The sequence below is a fragment of the Pan troglodytes genome, chromosome 13, assembly GCF_028858775.2.
Source record: "Pan troglodytes isolate AG18354 chromosome 13, NHGRI_mPanTro3-v2.0_pri, whole genome shotgun sequence".
Classification (NCBI taxonomy): Eukaryota; Metazoa; Chordata; class Mammalia; order Primates; family Hominidae; genus Pan; species Pan troglodytes.
Window position 1 is genome coordinate 42,313,895 of NC_072411.2, and position 21,411 is coordinate 42,335,305.

Sequence of the window (21,411 nt, forward strand, 5' to 3'; positions counted from 1 at the left end):
ATATTACATTATTAGCCACAACTTTGTGGCAACTATTCCTAATTTTGTATTTATTGTTTTTTTATTTGTTTCTGGGATGAAAATCCCTTTCCGTATATAGCCAGATGGCCCATTCCCACATTTACTTAAGGTCTTTACGCAAATACCATCATCTCAGGAAGGCTTTCACTGGCAATCCTAATATCAGATTTCAAATCTCCCCTCAAAATTCCATATCCCTCTTTTCTGCTCTGGTTTTCTCTTAACAGCTTTTAACATTATTAACATACTTAATAATATCATAAACATTTATTTTCTTTATTTTCTGTCTCCACCCTCTTAGACATGAAGTTCCACAAAGCCAACTTTTTTTTGTCTGTTTTGTTCACTGATATGTCCTCTAGTGAATAGGACAGTGTCTGGTATATAGTAGTTGGTCAGTAAATATCTGTTGATGAATGGATATAAGAGAATATTGGCGATATATATATAGATATATATATATATAATATATATGATGAAAGAAAGGAGATGTTAACAGTGTTAACAATAGGTTTTCTGTTACTCATTATTTTTGTTGCTAGTAACAATCTTTGTCTTTTCAGTGTCTACATAAGTATTTTAGAGAAATTTTGGAAAAATTTGTATCTGGGACTATGATTCTGGCCCAAGCTGAAACCATTTCTCGACAAAGTCCAAATAGAACTCACATTTAAATACATGAACCTCATAGTTTTATAGTATTCTAGTGAACAATTAGTCCAAATCCATTATTTTACAGACAAGGGAAATGGGACACACAGAGGGGATGTAACTTGCCCAAAGAGACAGTGAGCTTGAATCTATAACATTGGACATAATATGTCTAATTCTTAGTGTTAGTTTCAGAAAATTAATGATATGAGTACCAAGGCATTTATGTAAATTTACAAAGTTTATATCCTAGAAAAAAATAGTAAAGTATGAACAAATAAACACACCTAATTATTGAATTATTAATAATTAGGTTGAATAACCTAATTATTAACACCATTGAATAACCAACGGTGTTGGTTAAAGTAGAGAAAATTCAGATAATGGAACACTGGGCACCCATTAAAACTAAAAGCATTTAATTATACAAATTAACATGCAATGCTGTTTGTAATATATAGTAAATAAACATAAGTGTATCATAGGGTCTCATTTTTTAGTATATAATAATCTGCAAAAGTATATTTACATAAAGGAACTGAACGGAAACCAAAATAACAGTAGATAATACTAGGAAATGTGGATATTGTAAGAAATTCTCAGAATTGCTAATTTTTTATTTCTAAAAAAGTCTATGGTCTCATAAATAATAAAATAAGGAAGGTGAATTTAATACTGGATTTGAAAAGTTTGTTTTTTAATTATAGTATGAGAGGAAATACTTTATATTATTCTCTGTTCAAATGGAGAAAGAATTGAGTTAGGTGTCTTTAGGTATACAGAGAACCTTTACTAATTTCTCAGAAGAATTACTATTAAAAAAATCAGAAGAAAATGAAATATGTACAAAAATATGGACTTTCAAATATTTGCTACTTGACTACAATGCCGAAACTTTAGCCAGGAGCTTCTTGGGAAAATAGAAGCTAGAGTATGGAATGCCCAAGGAAACTCCAACAAGTTACCTCAATAACACCATATATCACAGTGGTACACATTCAAAATTTAAAAATAAAAGCTAGTTTTAATAACAAACTCACACAGAAATAAAAAAGACCTAGTGCCACAAAGCACAGATTTTAAGACTAATTGTATCTGTCCCCACATAGCATTTCTTTCCCATGGAAGTTTTTTTATGTACATACTAGTATCATCATCTTAAAGAGGAAGAAACTAAGGTTTGGAGAGGCTAATAGGCTACACCAACAGTAATGGAGGAATATGTATGTGAATCCAGGGAAGTCCGAATCCAGAACTTGTGTTCTTTCCTGTTAATGTTTCTTCTTGTGGAATCAACAGAACTTCTTTACTGTCTGGCTCGCCTTTGATAGTGAAGATACTGGACAATAAATGGGTCCCTCTAGTGTTGTCAACATAGGAGACTGATGTGAGCAGAATAATAAATGTAAATATGCATTCGAAATCCAGAAAACAAGAGGAATACTTCTAAAGGGGGGAGTCCCTGACCTCCTCACTCTCCTCTACTATGTCCGTTTGTGAATGCCCAAGCACTGGTGATTTACATCCAGGAGAAGTTTATTAGTACATTTCAATATCTCCCTAGTCCTCAGTGGTAGGAGTCTGCAAGAGGAGTGGTTGCTGTGCTGTGGAGGATATATAACCAAAAAGGTGCTATGGAAATGTGCAAAAACCGATAAAAATATGTTGGTTTACTGGTTTGTTTTCTTTTTGAGACAACATGGCCCAGGCTGAAATGCAGTGAAGCAATCACAGCTCACTGCAGCCTCAACTTCTCCAGCTCAGGTGATCCTCCCGGGTCAGTCTCCCAAGTAGCTAGAACCACAGGCGCACACCACCATGCCTGGTTAATTTTGGTAGAGATGGACCAACTTTTGCCATTTTGCTCAGGCTGGGCCCGAACTCCTGAGCTCAAGTGATCCACCTACCTAGGTATCCCAAAGTGCTGGGGTTACAGGCATGAGCCACCACGCCTGGTCTGAAAATATGTTCTTAATAGACTGGCCACCCGTGGATTTTCCAGCCAAACTGCATCTGGTGATGCATCAAAAATCCAGCAGTCTTCCTTTATTTTGCCCTGTCTCTGACCCCTTTAGTACAAATGGCAGCAGTTATGCTGAGGTGGTTGAATCCATGAGCCACACCCATAATCCTTTATAGCAAATGACTTTTCAGCCATACCCTTGATTTCTTCTTCAGAACCTATTTTCTACTTATTTTTCAACATGGCGAGGCTGAGAATTTTCCAAATCTTCAATTTCGCTTAACAATTCCTTCAATTTATCTTTCCCCTCTCACTGTTTACTATCAGCAGCAAGGAGAAACCAGGCCATGACTTCAACATTTCGCATAGTCTCTGCTAAATGTAAGACTAATCGCTTGCAGTTTCTACCTTCCACAAAACACTAGACAGAATAGAGTTCAGTGGAGCGCTTTGTCACCTTATAACAAAGATCACCTTTCCTCTAGTTTCCAAAAACATGTGCCTCCTTTCTATCTGAGACCTCACCAGAAATAACGTTAACATCCATGTTTCTACCAATAATCTCTTCAAAGTAATTGAGGTCTTTTTTTTTTTTTTTCACGTGTCCCTCAACATTCTGCCATCTTCTACCCATTACCCAACTCCAAAGCCACAGTCACCTTTTTAGGTATTTGTTACAGCAGCACCACAATTCTGGTATCGAAATATTCATTAGTTTGCTATGGCTGCCATAAAATCCACAACAAATGGGTGGCTTACACAGCAGAAGTTTATCTTCTTAAAGGCTGGAAATCTGGGATTAAGGCATCAGCACATTTTGGTCTCTTCTCAGGCCTCTCTTCTTGGCTTACAGATAGCTGCCTTCACATTGTCTGTTCATTCACATGGCCATCACTGTGTGTACAATGTGTCTGATACTTCCCTCTCTGTTCTTATTACCCTTCTTACAAAGACACCAGTCAGATTGGATTCGGGATCACCATAATGAAACCTTTTTTTGTTTTGTTTTGTTTTTGGTTTATTTATTTATTTTTGAAACAGTCTTGCTGTGTCACTCAGGCTGGAGTGCAATGGCACAGTCTCAGCTCACTGCAAACTCCGCCTCCTGGGTTCAAGCCATTCTCCTGCCTTAGCCTCCCAAGTAGCTGGGACTACAGGCATGTGCCATCACACCTGGCTAACTTTTGTATTTTTAGTAGGGATGGGGTTTCACCACGTTGGCCAGGCTAGTCTTGAACTATGTTAGCCAGGCTAATCTTCAACTACTGACCTCAAGTGATCCGCCCACCTCGGCATCCCCAAGTGCTGGGATTATAGGCGTGAGCCACCATACCCGGCCATTTTAAACTCAATCACCTCTTTAAAGGCCCTATCTCCAAATACAGTCCCATTCCAAGGTACTGGGTATCAGGTCTTCAACATATGAATTCAGGGAGAGGGAGGCACAATTCAGCCCATAAAATGACAAAAAAAAATTGTCTATATATGTGTATATGTGTATATATATATATATAAATAATTTTCCCACTGAAATTTAATTTAGTTTGAGATCTTAAGTCCAATTCAATCAATATTTACTATATCTATGTGCCACACACAGGGATACCTGAGTTGAGATTAATGAGATAATAAGAGTTAACTAGAAAAAAAGGTAGGAGACACATTTGGGTACAGTGAGCTATTTGACCACAGACACCTAAGTGTGGGATGGTGCTGTGTTATGCAGAGAGTATATGTGTGTGTGTGCCGTGTTCATGTTAATAGAATAGTAGTAGTGGGGCAGGTAGGGTAATTACATTTCTTTATTTTGAGCATGAAATCTATTGTGGATATTGCTGAGAAGTAATGCTGGGGATGTAAGTTTACCAAAAAAAACCTTAAATTCAATGTAAATAATAGTCTAACACTAGGGAAAAAATCTTAGCAGGTAGGAAGGCATAGTCAAGTTACTATTGAGCTCAATAATTCTTCACAGTAGTAGTGATTTCTATAGCTTACAATAAAACTTATTTAATAGTACAAACACTGTCAAAATAACACATTAGATTTTTTTAAAAAAACATTGTTTTAATATTATTCAATATATCTACTTTAATAAATGTAAAAATGTCCCCCAAATAAATGCAAAAAAATCTAGTTTTTGTTCTTTTTCCTAGGCTTCTGTTGGCATTTTCTGTTTATTCCACACATAGTTATAAGTAAAAATGGCCATCAAGAGACAAAAGTGAATCTTTCAAGGAACAAATTTATTCCTTAAATTGAAGGCTACAGTAATAACATTTCTATGTGGAAAAAACTGTCACCTTCATAGATCTGGATACTATATAGATAGTCCAAAAGTGCATAAGTTTTGCACAGTTCAAATAGTTTTTCACTCTATGAAGAAAATAAAAAAAATATTACCAACAAAACTAAAGCAAGCACTATATTGCATCTCTGAAAGCAATGTCTGTTTCCTGTAAAGGTTTTTAGATGAAATAGTACATACTTACTTTTCATTAACAATACATGACCACTGCCAATTGAGATCCGTGGCTAAAAACTATTTCCAAAAATCTCCTCTGGTGAGGAGAACTGACCACTATAAAGATATTCTGAGGGTTTCATATTCCCTTAGCTGGACTTTTTTATTGTCCAGGGATCATTGACACTTTATTTTTAATTTTACTTATAGTCATTTACATTTTAGTACCATGTGATTTATAAATATCCTAGGTAAAACAAGGATAATCTTACATATTCTGGAAACTTCAAATCTGAGGAACATGACTGTGAAATCCTCCTGAACCATCTCTCTCTCCTTCCCAGGCCCTAATAGCAGGACTTGAATAGTGCAAAACAGTCTTCTTAAATACATTAGTCTTTCTTGTCATAAAAATATTTTCCTCTAGATCCTACTTATTGTTTTTTTTCATTTAATTCATAACCAAGTTTTCAGAAAAGAATCTACATTTTTCTCTACTTCTTCTCCTTTTGATTAATTAACTGTAGTCTGGTTTCTATCTCTATAGTGCTTCCAAAACATCTTTCACAATGGCCACCTAACTGAGAACTCCAATAAACCACTTATAACACTTGTCCTCTTTGAACTGTCTGGAGTTGATACTCATTGGCACTCTACTCCTTTGATTTGTAGGAATCTACTCTTCAGTAAATCTCCCTCCACTTCTAAATCTTCTCATTTACTTTTGTTGATTCCTGCTTGAGACAGTACCCAAATAGTGGTATTTCTGAAGGTTCCAACCTTCATTTCCTAATCCTCTTTCTATAAACCCACTCTTGTGTCATGGTATAAAATGTACCTAATAAACTGTCCCCAATATATCTCTTTAGCCTTCTCTTCTCCTGTTGTGCATATAACCTTTTTCTATTCTCAGCTACCTTGGCCTTTTATTTTTAGACCTATTCTCCTTTGATTGTGCTGTACCCTCTTTTGAAAAAAGATGTTCAACCCCTTCTTTCCTATAAAACTACAATATGTTTTCTAAAAATACTGTGAACATGTCTCTTCATGTATAAAGCCTCCCACTCTCCCATAGGAATCATTCATTGATCTCTATTCAATTGTTTTCCCAGAGCACTTTGGTCGTATTTCTATTATAATAATTAGCAAATGATATTTTAATTTTCTAAAAGCCATTCATCTTCCTAAAATGAATTTTAAGTTCCTCTAAAGTAAAAACTCTTGAGGTTGTTACAGCATAAAGACTGCAATGCAGTGTAAGAGTTATAACCAGGGTACGGACTTTAGAATTGAACAGGACTGGTCTGAGTCTCAGACATCCACCCCTTCCTAGTGTGTGACCTTAATGTTGTAATCTATGAAAAGGGAATAACAATTAGACAATAATACTACTTATGTGTAACAGTCTAACTTCACACATAAAATATGTGAAGGGTTTAACACAGTAAGTGGTACAGAGTATTTGTTAGGTCAGTTTTAGCTGCTATTAATTAATTGTCTCCAAAAATTTATAGAGACTCAGATTATTACTAAATATTTAGTAAAGGAATTGATGAATAAACAATAACAGCATAATTCTTCCTTGCTTCTTATATGGTTTAACTGGGTGAGGAATGCAGTATAGTCATCTTCAGTATCTGTGGGGAACTGGTTCCAAGACTTTCCTAGGATACCAAAATCCTCAGATGCTCAAGTCCCGGATAAAAAATATGGCATTGTGTTTGCATATAAGCTATGCACACCCTCCCCTATATTTTTAAATCATCTCCAGATTATTTATAATACCTAACACAATGTAAATTCTATGTAAATAGTTGTTTTACTGTATTGTTTAGAGAATAATGACTTGGGAAAAGTCTGTACGGAAAAATTGTGTCCGTGCTGAGCCTGTACAAACTTGAGAAAAGTCTGTATGGGGTCAGCACAGACACAATTTTTATTTCCAAATACTTCTGATTTGCACTTGGTTGAACCCACGAATGTGGAGTGTAGGGATATAGAGGGCTGATTGTATACACATTATGCCCACTATCAAAATAGATTTTAAGGCATAGAAGACCAAGGTACACACATTTCTAAAGAGCCAAATACAAACAGAGATAGAGACATAAGTACACAAAAGTAGGAGAGGTTGCTCTAAACTACCACAATTAACATATTTTTTCCTGGTTGCGTTTATCAGATAGGCCAATTATCATTTTTAAATTGTATGATTTTGATGATACTTGGTAAGAGCAAAAAGTGGAAAAAAAATATCAACGTGGGCTGCTACACCCGTGAGAGATTTTTATTCTGGTAATACAGGTACATTCTCTGGACAGGGAGTCCTCCTGAGACCTATTTATGGGTGGGAAAGGTGGGCCTGAAATGGATATATTTTGCCCAGAATTAGTGAGACAGGGGCAGGACAAATGAAGACTGGGATTCAGAAGAAGCCTCACTGGTGTTCTAAAATAGAAATAAAATAGGTACCTGAATCCATTTTTGGTCTTACGTATACTAACTCTGAAATGTTAATGAATCTATTGTTCTCTTCATTCTTTTCTCTGGTTGCAATGCCCAAGTTCAAGCCCTCATCACTTGTTACTTGAAGTGTGGTCAAACCTTTTGATGTAGAGTCCCTGTAGGTGATCTGCAAGACTTTCCTTTACATGCCAACAAGTATCACCTTCACAACAAAACTCCTTCAGCTCAAGCCTCTGCCTCAAGTCTCAGCAACTCATTATGAATAAAATAGTAGCATTTTGGTAATAAAATATCTGAATTTTAATACAATTGTGCTTTAAAACCACTATTAGGTACTTTGAGATTACCAGAAGTTACCAGATTCCAATCAAGGCTACTCATTATGACACTGGTTATTAAGGAGTATATGCCAGATGTGATCGATCTCTAAAGCTCAAATGCACAATGCAAAAATAATTTCCATTGTGATGAACATTGACAGTTACCCTAAAGGTGATCCTGGAAATTTCTCAGAGGAGATATGAGTTTACTATTGCATATATGTTCAAAACACCACAAACTGAATCAAGAAAGAATGATTTAAACTATTAAGAAATAAAATTTCTGGAAATTTTTCAGACTGTAAAAAAGGTCTTACTCTAAGACCTTTCATCTATAAAGAGGTCTTACTGATGAAGGTAGGGCAGTTCTCAGTAAAATTTTGGGAAACAAAATAGAGCGCTTCATCTGTGCTTGAAATCAAAAGTCAGTTACTAAATAAAAATTATTCCAAATATAGCATATGGAAGTAGTCTTAAAACACCTGCTTCTGTACTTCTCTAATTAAAAGCTACTATTTTCTAGCAAGTGTATTTTTATTAGACAGTTCCACAAGCTTTTTCATTTTCTCTGTTATATTTCTGGACACTCTAGCAGTCTGTGGTGCACACACTTGTTGGTGAGTGAAGCAAAGGTTAAGTGTGTATGACACAGATGAGCCCCGAGATTAAGTATACTCTGTGAAATGCATGTGGATGTTCATGATTTAAACCAATGAACTGTGGCCTGAAATGATGTCACACGAAGCGCAGCGGTAAGTGGAAGGTTAAACCTACTTGCATCTCGGCTCATTAAACGCAGTTAAAGTGCAAATCCCCTCATTCTGACAGTAGTGATCACAAGGGTTCTCTTTCTGGTCACAGCGCTGACTTTTAAACCCCACAGAGCATCTGCAGAATTTCAGTAAAATACAGCTAAATAAAGCGTCTGACTTGTTTTGCCAAATATGTTTTAAATTCATTTCATACAGAGATAGTAACATTCGAACGAAAAGGTTCCCAGATATGCGCACTTCTCTCTCAAACACACTCATCACATGCTACTCTGACAAGGTCGGGAGCAGGATGCAGATGTGGGTTATATGTGAGCATCATCCTTCTGGTCAAACAGTGATGAAACTCACAACAGTGACCATGTAATCTGAACAATTTTATTTCAAATTGTCCACTCTGGACAATCAGATCATGGAGGGGGGAAAATACTAAATTCCAGATTTTCTCAGGAGCACTGTGAATATACCCAATACGTTTCCTAGGTGTTGAGAAACTCAGACACTCAAGTTATTCTAAAGGAGCCAGGGGCTTAATAGGTTTACATAATAAAACAGTCTAAGTCTCATACAAACATCAACTAGCATTATACATATGAAAGAATATTACAAGTTCTTGTGAAAAAAAAATGGCCATAAGTACCAAAGTATTCATAAAAGATGATTATCTCTGGGCTTCACATATCAGAATCAGGTCAATAAAATTATAACAATTTTCTCTGGCATTTGCAAGTTCAAAGGTCTATGCATGTCTGAAATGGTACGATGCTAAGAACAGAATGAGCTCTTCCTCATGAAATCATTAGCAATTTGATGAAAGAGGAGATTCTGCAGCACATGAGCTGATGAGGGACAATACTTGATCAGAGATGTCCATGAAACACTCATTTAAAATTACCCCAGAAAAGGAGAATAATAGAACAGGGATTTCAGGTACATACAAAGGCTTATTATAAAATGCCCATGACTTGATTAAATACTCACAGACACACAGGTACATTTGTCTCGGGGTCCAGCTGGCATGTGCCACCATTGTAACAGTAGCCATCACATAACTGACAGCTTGAGGCAATCTTTCCATTAGTGCAGCTGCAACAACAAAGAAAAAAAACCAATTTCATTGTTATTGGCAACATTATCGCTGAAAGCTGACATAAACTCTCTGTGGATGAGAATATTCATCATATAGGAGAGATGGAGTGGCTGGTTAAAAGGAAGTTTTCAGGAAGTCTGACTCACTAGAGGCAGTTTAATTTATGTCAGAATGATGTCATAAAATTTTTCTTCTGATAATTCTCAAATTTTCAACCAGTTCATTTAATATAAACATTTTATATAGCTAGATATATGTGCGAAAACATATACTCTAATATCTATCATTTACACTTCTGGGAGACATTAGCATCAGTATCTTGTTCCTTTTTCATGTAAGTAGAGTTTGGTGACATCTGTGTGAATGATAAACCACATGATCAAGTACTCTGGAAAAACGTGCTTTAGCTTTTCTTCTAAAGTGGAAAATCTGTTTCAAAGAATGCTAAGACTTTTAGACCCCACATTTCATAAGAAAGTGGAGGGTTATCCTGTAGCCACTTTTATCCCACTGTTTCTCTTTGAATATGTACTGTAACTAATGTCAAACTATTTTTATTCTAACATAAAAAAAATCATGGAGTAGTTCATAAAAAAACAGTTATGTTACAGGAGCAACGTGCAATATGGCAACAAAGTAATGAGACAGGCTTTCTTGAAAAACTTACCAAAATGTTTCTAAGTTAAAGTCGCATCACAGGTTAGGGACAAGAATAAATAGCTACTGCTACACTGTAAAAATAAACATAACAATACTGGGAAAAACACAGACATTTTTTACTTGCCATGTTACATTTTTTAAATAAATAATTAGATTGGACAGTGAAAACTGTTGAGTGAATGCAGAAATGTGCATCAACGTTTCAAATTATCCAGGGACCTACTCTGTGGGTCAAAACCAGAATTAACAACAGATCATGCTGGCAATTCTGATCATGTGGTCACACCAGTATTAGCTGCTATGAAACAATCAATGGTATCACAGTGCATCTGGACATAACCTTGACAAAAAAATCAGGCTACAATATCGATTGATCACTTTGATCCTCCCCATGATGGATATCTATTGCAGTACCTCTGTCATAGGGTGATTCCTAATGATAGGTGAGATGCCTAAAAATAATCGGTTGACATGTAGTTCATTTATTCTGTGCATGTTTATTTGACCTCATGTGGGTTGTGTAGCTACTGGAAATGCCCTCAACTGCTTTTAACATTAATTGGTGTTTAATTTGAAGATGTTTCTGAAAAGCTTAGTTTGTGAAATCACATTTCTTTTCAAGGTAAACAGAAGCAGTGAGCAGTGTAACTATGTACAAGATGTGAAATAAAGATATAGGTAAACAGAACAAGACATAGAGAAGGGGTGGGTGGTCTCAAGTTTGTACAGAGACTATCCCATCCTTTATAACCTATAGAGGCACCCTAATATGGATGCAGTGAATTAATTAGCAATCAGTGGTATTGGTGTCTAATAGACTAAGTGCATCTGAGGAACTTTTACTTGTCCTCCATGCCCAGCCTCTTTGAAAATCCTAAGGTCAAAAAATTATAGTTTCTTTTTTTATCAAAGGAACAGCCTCAAAAGGGAAAATTAGTTCATTATACATTAAATGATTTTCTACAAAAAAAGATAACTGTTTATCAAATCTCATCTTCTAAAAGACAAAAAAACCTAATTGATTGCTTTTAAACCTGTGTTTCCAATGGATACAAAAGATGTTGCCTCTTTTTCCCTCTAAAGTTTGTGTTTGAATCCTAAGTTGAAGACAGAAATTTGTAGACATTTTAAATGTGAAATACAAATAGTTAAAATCATTACAATACATCAAAGAGTGCAGCTCATATTTTAAAGTAAATTTTCATAATTTTCTTTTTTAGAGGCATTCAGCATATGTGCACACACAAACACACACACACACACATACACACACAGAATATGTGATGTATCACTTTCCAAAAGTTAATTACTATTCAGTCCATACAAATAGTTCCCATGACAATGGTCATCAAAAAGACATAATTTAGGTTATTCAAGATTATGATCAAGTCTTTCTTCACCAGTATTCACTTTGATTTCCAGAAAAGAGAAAAATATGCAATTGGCTCTGTTTTAAAGATTATAGTCACTGTACTTGATAGAGTACCTGTTCTACTTAACACAACTGCCTATTTGTAATAACAAATATACTTGATGGCTTGAATTTTCCTAATTAAGTAAAAATGATTAACTTTATTGCAGTTTTGTTTTACTATCTGTTCTTTACTATAAAACAGAAATTCTAACATCACTAACTTCATTTTAATGCTAATGTGAAAAGTATCATAGAAATAAAAATGAACTTTAATCATCTAACATGTTTCAGAAAATCCAAAGAATCATGTTTGTATTGTCATGTTCAAGTGTTATAGCCTATTTAATAAATCAAGTATTATTATATTCCTAGTTTAAAAGTTCCACTATCTCCTCATTGTTAGCAATTGTTATTTATTCATTTTTATATATATATTTCCAAAAAGATCATTTAAAAAACACAAACTCTTATGTTGCACCTCAATAGCCTGCTCATTGTGAGAATCTGGTGTTTCTGTTTTGGAGAAGGCACTTTTGAATGTATAGCAAGCAATATTGAGGGACCCTGATCCCTGCCCTTTCTTCCTTACATAAAGGGAAGAGGGTCTGCATCTCCACATGAGCTCTTCCAAGGTAAAATGGGTAGGAAACTTTGGCTCACACCATTTCTCAGATGTGATCTTGGATTACCCCAGAGATCTCAGCCATGATCTCTGGGGTAAGTGGAATGGAATTGTAAAGAAGATTCCACAGCTTATCCTGATATGGTGCACAAGACATAGAGAACAATGTACGCTCGCTAATTGAAATACAGTTCTGTCATGCTACAGTTTCATTACAAAGAACAAATGAGCTTTATGAGGAAACATGATTTGGAGAGTTTATATGAAAGCATGTTTCACTTTTATGTACTTATCAAAGGCACATAGTTATATATCAGTCATATTTTCAATTACTTTACTAAAAAATGTACTTTCAAATATCCCAATTTTGCAGGTTTGCGTAAATGTCATTCATAATGATAATACAAATCATATTTAGAGTAAATTCTAAAATGAGAGTAAATAAAAAAATGTTGATGCTCTTTGCAATCAAATTTTATTGGGCCTTGTTTGGCAGAGCAACATAACTCATTCGGCACCCTTGGTGAGCGCTCAGCGGAAGCTGTGATATGGACACTTTATGGCATGCTTTCCTATCTCATATTCTTATTTATTATACTCCCAAGCAAGGCAAGTGATAGAGTCCAGTTCTTTATAAGCCCTTCCTTTAAAAAGCTATTAAAAGAGGTCTGGAGTGAGGATTGATCTCTAACCTCAGTGGCATAAACTTGTTTCACGATAGAAACTGAATGGCACAACCCTTTAGCCTCAATGTTCTGTTTTCCATTCACTTAATCTTAAAGCCAAAGAGCAAAAGGCAGTGCAATGAAAGTCAAACTCGAAGATTTTTGTTTTACTTATTTCCCAGAACACATTATTCCTTCTGTTTGCTTTGATCATAATGTTCAAAGTCAGATTAAGAAAAAAGGATTAATGTGTGTTTTCATTAGACAGGTCATTTGCTCCTCCTTCAACAAATCAACTTGCAACAGAAAAGCAAACCTACGTATTGTCAATAACAATGATGAAACAATTAACAGCCTGAGCTAATCTAATTGAATAATATTACATGTAGTTTTTGAAAGTATGCTGAATGCCAGCATTTCTTGCTTAGGAACATTTGGTATAGGGAATGATATGACCGTCTTATTACATAATGGATTTTCATAATTTCTAGATATTCACAATAGATGTTGAATAAGTTCAGGTCAAATTAAAGTGAACTAGACTTACTCTCTAATCACAAAAACTGCAATGGGCACAATACGGAATTTTAGAATAAAAACAATCTACAAAGTTTTTACAATTTATTACTGAACTACAATGTCCATTGGTGTCCAAATGCTTTTATAAATTAAGCTGGATGTCCACTTACTTGCAAAATATGTCTTCACTGTCTTTATTTATAATGCAGTGCCCCCCATGGCACCTTACACACTTGTCAACCTCACATTTTGGTCCTTCATAGCGTGTTGGACAGACACATTCAACACTTCCATCATCCCCAATGGTACATGATTCAGAATTCACACAATAGTGGTAGCACACGTCTAGGAAAAAAAGGCACAACAGAAAAATAAAATTATATTACAGGACATTTTTCTTCAGTCATAATTAAGGTGATCCTTTCATTTATTACTTAAAAATAATCGGTAGATTAATTTACAAAAGCAGCTCATAATTACACATGAAGTAGAATTCTTTAATAATGCTATTGATTCTCCTCTTTGAATTAGGCATCATTTTCCTCTGGCTAAGAGAGCTTATATTGCTATAATGCTAGGTGACAAACTCTTTTGGTTCTGAATATTAAAGCTTAAGTTAACAAGTTCCCTTAGCTTTCTTTCTAATGAACAACATAAGTATAGTTTGAAATGAACAGAAATGCTTAACATTTCTTTGGATGTCATTTATTGTTGCCTCCTTCACACCTCTTTTCATCTAGAGAACAGAGTAATGTTTGGTTGTTGGACGCCGAAAGAATGAGGGTCGTGATTACATCGGTATACCACTGGAGGCTATATGAGTAAGCCACAAACTGTTTCTCATTAATGCAGAACGTTGTCAAACCAACAAACTCTGTATGCCATCCAGAAGGACTGCTGAGGGCAGTCAACGATCCAGGCACAAATGTTTCTTATGATTAGGTATAATTGAAGCCTCTCAGTAACAATACAAACCTGTGATCAATTAAGCAGTCCACCTGCTCTTGTTACCCAATGAATAGGAAGGGCTGTAGAAGCTCGGCAGTTGCCTTTGCTCACTAGAAGCAGAGAGCTCTCTTCTTCTTCCCCTGGCCCTTTCCTTAAAGCAGTTTCTTTTGTCTTAAGTTTTCATTTCTAAGTTCGTCCCTTCATTCAGTCTTGTAATGACGGTCTCAATCACTAACAGTAGTAACTGCTGTAATGACGGTCTCAAGTAGTCACAGTGGCAGTCAGCCACATGTGGTGAGCAGAGGACTCATACCCCTGCACCAGACTTTAGTGTTGTGGAAAGAAGCCTCCCTGTACACGTAGCAGAACAAACCCAGGTATTTTCTGCATGCCTGAGCAGGTGAGCAAACAACGAGTTATGCCTCTCATGGAACTCCGAGAGGAAAGCAAACTGGGAGACTAACTGATCCATCATTCATGGGGAATAATAACAGAAATCTAGGCTATTATCCTTTTCTAAGGTAAGAGACTAATCTTCCCATCAGTCACGAAACTCCCTGTAATGTGAACCTATTGTTTTGAAGGCCATTTCTCATTGAGCGTCATAGACGATTTTCTCAACTAGGAAGGAACACTTCACCCAAATATTTCTATACCCCTTGAACATGCATAATGAAACAAAGACTATTTAATAATATAACAACCACTCTAACAATAGAATTAGACATTCTGCTTCTGTCTTTTGAAAAGCAATCATGTCTTTTATATATGAATATATTATAATTTATCACACTTAAATATTGAAATTAATAATATAAATGATCCTATGCAAAATAATTGATTAAATTGATTCCAGGCTTTGTGTTTATAAAATGCAGTTTCCTTTTACCTATTTAATTGTGAAGCAATATTAAATGAGATTAGCTGAGATAAAAATCACAATTTATAAACTTCATCCTGCTATATTGACAATTATAATGGGTAAGAAAAATTAAAACATAATTTATAATTCTCATGTTTATGTTTATCTAGCCCTTTATTAAATCAGACAGAAATTAAATTTATTGACAGACTTGCTTCATATTTATGGAAATTTATTTCAAGCATTCCCATGCTTGCTGTTGCACTGTGCCAAGTACCTTCATTGAGATTTAGGGTTGAAGCCTATTAATACGGGTTTTGGCTATATTTAAGACATATAGCACTTTCAAAAGGTAAGAGAGTTGGAGATCTGAAATTTAACATAGTGTTAGTAGCCATACATTATGGTTTCTGTAGTTGTTCTAGGCTTGGAGGGTATATATACACAACACAAATGCTGTTTTTATTTATGAAGAGTATATCAACAGCAGTCTATGTGATCATCCAGGACAGCCTCCCATTCAATGCAGAAACCTCTGAAGAACAACCTTCTTTAGGCAGGTTGCAAGATACCTCTAACTCATAAAAAGCTCTTTTAATATTGTCCCCAACTGCTTTAAAATTTCATCCACTGGGGCTGATTAGCTGTCTGATGAGACATAGAAGTCTAGTGATGTTTCTTTGCAACATTTTTTTACTATGTCATTATTCAAAGGTTGCCATGGTGGATATAATTAATTATAGAATCATATAAGGAACTTATTTGCAGATGAAAATTCCAGTGCCTTTCCCTGCCACCCACTCCTAGATTATAATTCATAGGTCTGAAATGGGGCCCAGGTATGGGAACTAGAAAATGTAAGAAATGATGATCTGGAGAGAATTTTACTAGTTGGCAAAGAGACTACATTGTCTAATACTTGTAAATAGATTTGATTTGACCAAAATAGCTTATTTATTAACTAACATTGAAAACCAAAATTAAAATGTAATTTTTCATGTAAAATTTTGAAGCGCTTTGTTTTTATAACTATACCCCTGAAAAGACCCAAATAACTAGAAAAAAATGGATTAATATTCTGGAGGTTGATGAATGTCCAGGACCACACTCCAGCAAAGAGTAGTTTGCATTTAACTTAAAGTACTAAAGGTCAAAGTTAAAAACTTATCTGCAGTATGCTAATTATAAGTAATTTTGTGCATAAATTAAATCTTAGATTAAGATTAAAAAGATGGGCTGGGTGCGGTAGCTCACACCTGTAATTCCAGCACTTTGGGAGGCTGAGGTTGGTGGATCATCTGAGGTCAGGAGTTCGAGACCAGCCTAGCAAATATGGTGAAACCCCCTCTCTACTAAAAATACAAAAAATTAGCTGGATGTGGTGGTGGGCACCTGTAATGCCAGCTATTCAGGAGGTTGAGGCAGGAGAATCGCTTGAACCCCGGAGGCAGAGGTTTCAGTGAGCCAAGATCGTGACATTGGAGTCACGTGACATTGGAGTGTAAACTCCAGCCTGGGCAACAAGAGTGAAACTCTATCTCTAAATAAATAAATAAATAATAAAAAATAAAATGAAAAGATGAGGGGCCTGTACATAACTCACTAGCAATCAAGGAGATGAAAATTAAATTAACACTTCAATGAAATACCGATACACACCCACCAGACTGACAATACAATAATAGTGGAAACTCTCATCTACTACTACTCGTGGGAGAGAATGTTGGTGCAACCAATTTGGAAAACGGTTGGCAATATCTCCTAAGTTTCAGCATACGCACACCTTATGACCTAGCACTTCCACTGTTAACATATACCCAAAAGAAAAGCATGCACATGTATGTCAAGAAACATACACATAATATGCACAGCAATATTTTAAAAAGCCCAAATTTTAAAAAATCCAGATGTCTGTCCCAAGAATGGATAAACTATGTTTCATTTATACAATAAAATGCACATATGCAAACACACACACACACACAAAATGCAGCTGTAAGCAAAAATATGGATGAATCTCACAAAAATTGAGAAAAATAGACACAAAATATATATACTACATTTTTATATTTATATAAGGTTCAAAAGTTAAGTTGAATCTATGGTTTTAGAAGTCAAGAAGGATTTATCTTACAGGAGAGAAGAAAGGAGAGTGATGAATAACATGAGGGAACTTTTGCAGTGCTGATAATGTTTTTCTTGAATGCTAGTTTAAACTGATGTGTACACCTTGTAATATTTAATTGAACTGTTTACTTGTGATTTTTAAACTTTTCTGTGTATATTACACTTCAACAGAGGATGCTTTTTCTTTTTAATAAAAGGCACATAAGCAACCTTAGAATGTTTTAGAAATTCTCATTTATTTAGCTAACTAGGCTAAATAGTTTTTCTCTTTGTAGGAACAACTTTTAAAAGGAATTCATGGTTCACTTTTTATGCTTTACAGAAATTCCTTCACTCTTTAATGAGTCCAATATTTTTTTCATAGCATGTCAGATGCACATTATTCAATGCAGTTGATTGGCCTCATGGCATAAATATGGAATCCAAGACTGTAAAAGAAAGGTTTGCTTATGATAAAATTGGGAAATAAGCAAATATTAGAATTTACACTTTAATAAATCTAAATTGCATGTTTTTAAGCCATGCCATTTTTCCCCTCTAAAAATGGCAGAAATCATTTTATGCTCTGAACCCTTTCTCTACAGATATTCAAATGGGAAGACATTTCATTTCTCCCAGTTATCATTCTTAACACTCCATGCTGAGTTGAAATTCAGGGGCAAAGAGTTGCTCACTACACTCCAGCCCTGGCCAAGTTGCCTCCCATTGCCTTTTTATGAAAATCTTCTATCTCCAGTTATTTGGCTTAATATTTGAAGCATGTGGAAGCTGCTGAGTTAGATGTTTGACTGGACTGTTTTCTGCACCCCGGTTAGGATTCTAGGGCCTATTCTTCGACGTTTATGTAATGTCTTTGTCCCTTTCTCTTGCCTCCTTCCCTCTCCACTCTCTCTTTCTTTCTCTCTTTCTTTCTTGTCTTAAAGGCTTTGCTATTTACTCATTTCCCACTCCAAGACTCCTGAACACAGGAGAAAGCAGATCTTAATAATAGACTTTAGCATCTGATATTTTAGCTACGACGCAATCATTGGATACTTGTAAATTGTAAAGCAAAATAATCTCTTCAAGTGTCCTCTGTTATTTCAAGTGTTATCACGGTGCATGCTATGTGCAAGTCCAGGAAAGAGTTTGAAACATCTGATGGTGTTGTCTATTTCTAAACTGGGTGATTCAAACAAAGCCCAGGTTTTCTGTAATTGACTCAAAGTAATAACTGCAATGTTAATAAATCATAAGAATGCCAGTTTAATTTCTCTCACTCCCTTCACATCTATAATGCACCTAGAATTACAAGCATCTATGTAAACTTGTATAAATATGTGCCATATTTTCATCAGCGTCACCTCTCTATATACTCTCACATAATTACTACACACTCATATTTAAATTCCAAGTATCAATTCAGCTATTTATCTAATAAAATGAATACTTCATTAGTACTTAGCCCAGTGGAAACTGGCTTACTAATTTAGCAAAGTATGAAGAATAGTATATGAGAAGGCTTCTTCAGTATGTAATTGTTCACTTTGGTTCTAAAAGTTACTTTACTGATCTATAAGCTCTGAAGAAAAAAAAGAGAGAAACTTAATAGTTACTAAATAAACACCATTTTATTTTTTATACCACAGCACTAAAAATATTAATGATCCCATCGAGGTGACTAAGCACCAAAAATACTTTAAAACCATTTTGAAAGTAGCCTTTATAAAAGATAGATACATATTTTCTTAAGTAAAATGTATTGATATTTTACTAATCATTTATCACTAAGACGATCAATTATTTGTATGAACTTACCTTTGTTGAAGTTTTATAGCCTTCAGATTTATTTTTTATATTTCACTTTTGCTAAGTGAAATGTTAGTGAATGTGGAGAAGTAGGCAAATCTAAATGAAAAACTTAATAATTTCCCCAAAAATAAAGGAGACAGTAGGCAGCAAAGGATGGCCTTCTACTTTCTAATACAGATACACAACCACTCAACTCACACTCCACTTTCACACACAAATTTGTATGTGAAATTTGTTGTTCAAATTTGAAATTCAGCTTAATAATTAGTAGCACTAAAATAAAGTTGGAAATAGTGATAGATGGAAAATGACAGTTTTAGAAGAAAAATATAGATAAAAGATTTTTTTATTGTGGGGGGTGGGATAAAGAAGGGATTCAAGATAGAAAAGAGTGGTCGAAGACAAGATAGATGAGTCTAGGTACACTGGTCAGTAGAAACAGTCGATTCATGAACTGTACAGTTAATCGTCTTATGAACAACATGTAATTTGGCTATAAATATAAAATGGAAATGATGAATTCATAATTGATTATTTGCTGTGGACATGTATGTGCCTTATTGTATACTAGGAACCCTGGAAAGAGCTCAGAAATGCATGATGGGACACTAGCTCCGAGATAACTGACAAGTCAATCATAAGGTTAAAGCAAGAAGAAAAAAGGACCCAACATTGATCTAAATGGTTACTGTGGCAAAAGCCTAAAGTTATTACTACCCAAAGTAATGTCTTCCTTCCTATTGAGCATTCCATCTCATAAGTTTTGAGCATTTTACTGACCTGAATGGCATAACAGACGAGATAGTCTATATATGGTAAGAAGGAATAATAATGAAATGTAACTAATCTGTTCTAAGAAAGTAGAGTGAACCATGAACTTACACAACCCTTTATATTCACAATGTAAAAATTTTTATAACCTCTGTTAGGTAATTACACTAAGAACTACCTAGTAGCACCAAACACAATAATGTAATCTAAAGGACAATGATGAATATGTAATTACAGAGTATTCATATGGTAATTAGGTAGCTAGTAACTGAAGAATAAATGAATGGCTAATGTCTGCCACAGAAGTAAAGTAATTTTCAAGGGAGATCATTATTGCACACTCTCTCTTTTTCTTTCTCTTTTAATGTTTCTTTTCATGTAACCAGAAATACAAGTAAATATATTTTCCTTTAATCTTTTCACAGTAATAGACTCTACATAAAAATATGTGCATGTATGTGCAAATGCACAGGTTTACAAATATTTATGGAAAGCCATATAGCTATACAATCTATAACTGCATTTAACTTATTTCCCTAATATTTTTCTATAGAAAAGTAATTGCCAAAACTATTTAGCTATTTACTCATATTTGCAACTGGGCTATTCACATTGTAATAATTAGTGAAGTGTGAAATTTAAAGAGAAGAAAATCAAAATAAACTAATATCAGCTAAGCAGGGTATGAAGATACCATATAAGGATAATAAGAAACTGGAGAGCCTTTAATGGCTAATACAGAAAGGTTATATAGGAGAAACTATATGAGAATTAGACATTAATATTATTGCATTTTATGAATGGACACTTATTGTTCTACTTCACTGAATTTTAATCTGGCCTTTAAAAATAAATTTTGTGAAGTGGTTTTATATTCATCATTTAAGTATGCATTTGATAATTTAAGGCTGCATTCACACACACAAACCAATAACAAATTAAAAGTAGGATGGAATTACCATCACAAAGACTAGGTAAATTTCACAGTGCATATCCCCAGGCATTCTGTAACTGAGGAGCCAGTTTCAGTGCAATTTATATTCCACCTTCACTGTTATATTTAATTGTGTCCCAGAGGCAGTAGATCCTATGAATTCTGCTGATATTATCCCTGCAGAGTGGTTTATGGTTGCTTCCATATCTGTACGAAATGTAGAATTTCCAGAGCAACCAAAAATATAATTTTATAAACTTTTGATGAATACTTATACTGGGATGAGATAATAAGGAAAAGAAAAAAAAAATGGCCAGAATTTGAGGTACTGGAAGCCTAAGTCCAGTCCTTCC

The 21,411-nt window shown here is 34.8% G+C and overlaps 1 protein-coding gene across 1 annotated transcript in view; it reads right to left on the bottom strand.

The window, feature by feature from the left end:
* The window catches only part of LRP1B (LDL receptor related protein 1B), a 1,946,873-nt gene that overhangs the window by 29,059 nt on the left and 1,896,403 nt on the right, over positions 1–21,411 (bottom strand). Inside the window, exons 88-89 of the mRNA XM_063790432.1 lie at positions 13,796–13,970; positions 9,637–9,741 (exon numbers count right to left, since the gene is read on the bottom strand). Coding sequence (XP_063646502.1) covers positions 9,637–9,741; positions 13,796–13,970 — 280 coding nt within the window. The remainder of the gene's footprint in view (positions 1–9,636; positions 9,742–13,795; positions 13,971–21,411) is intronic.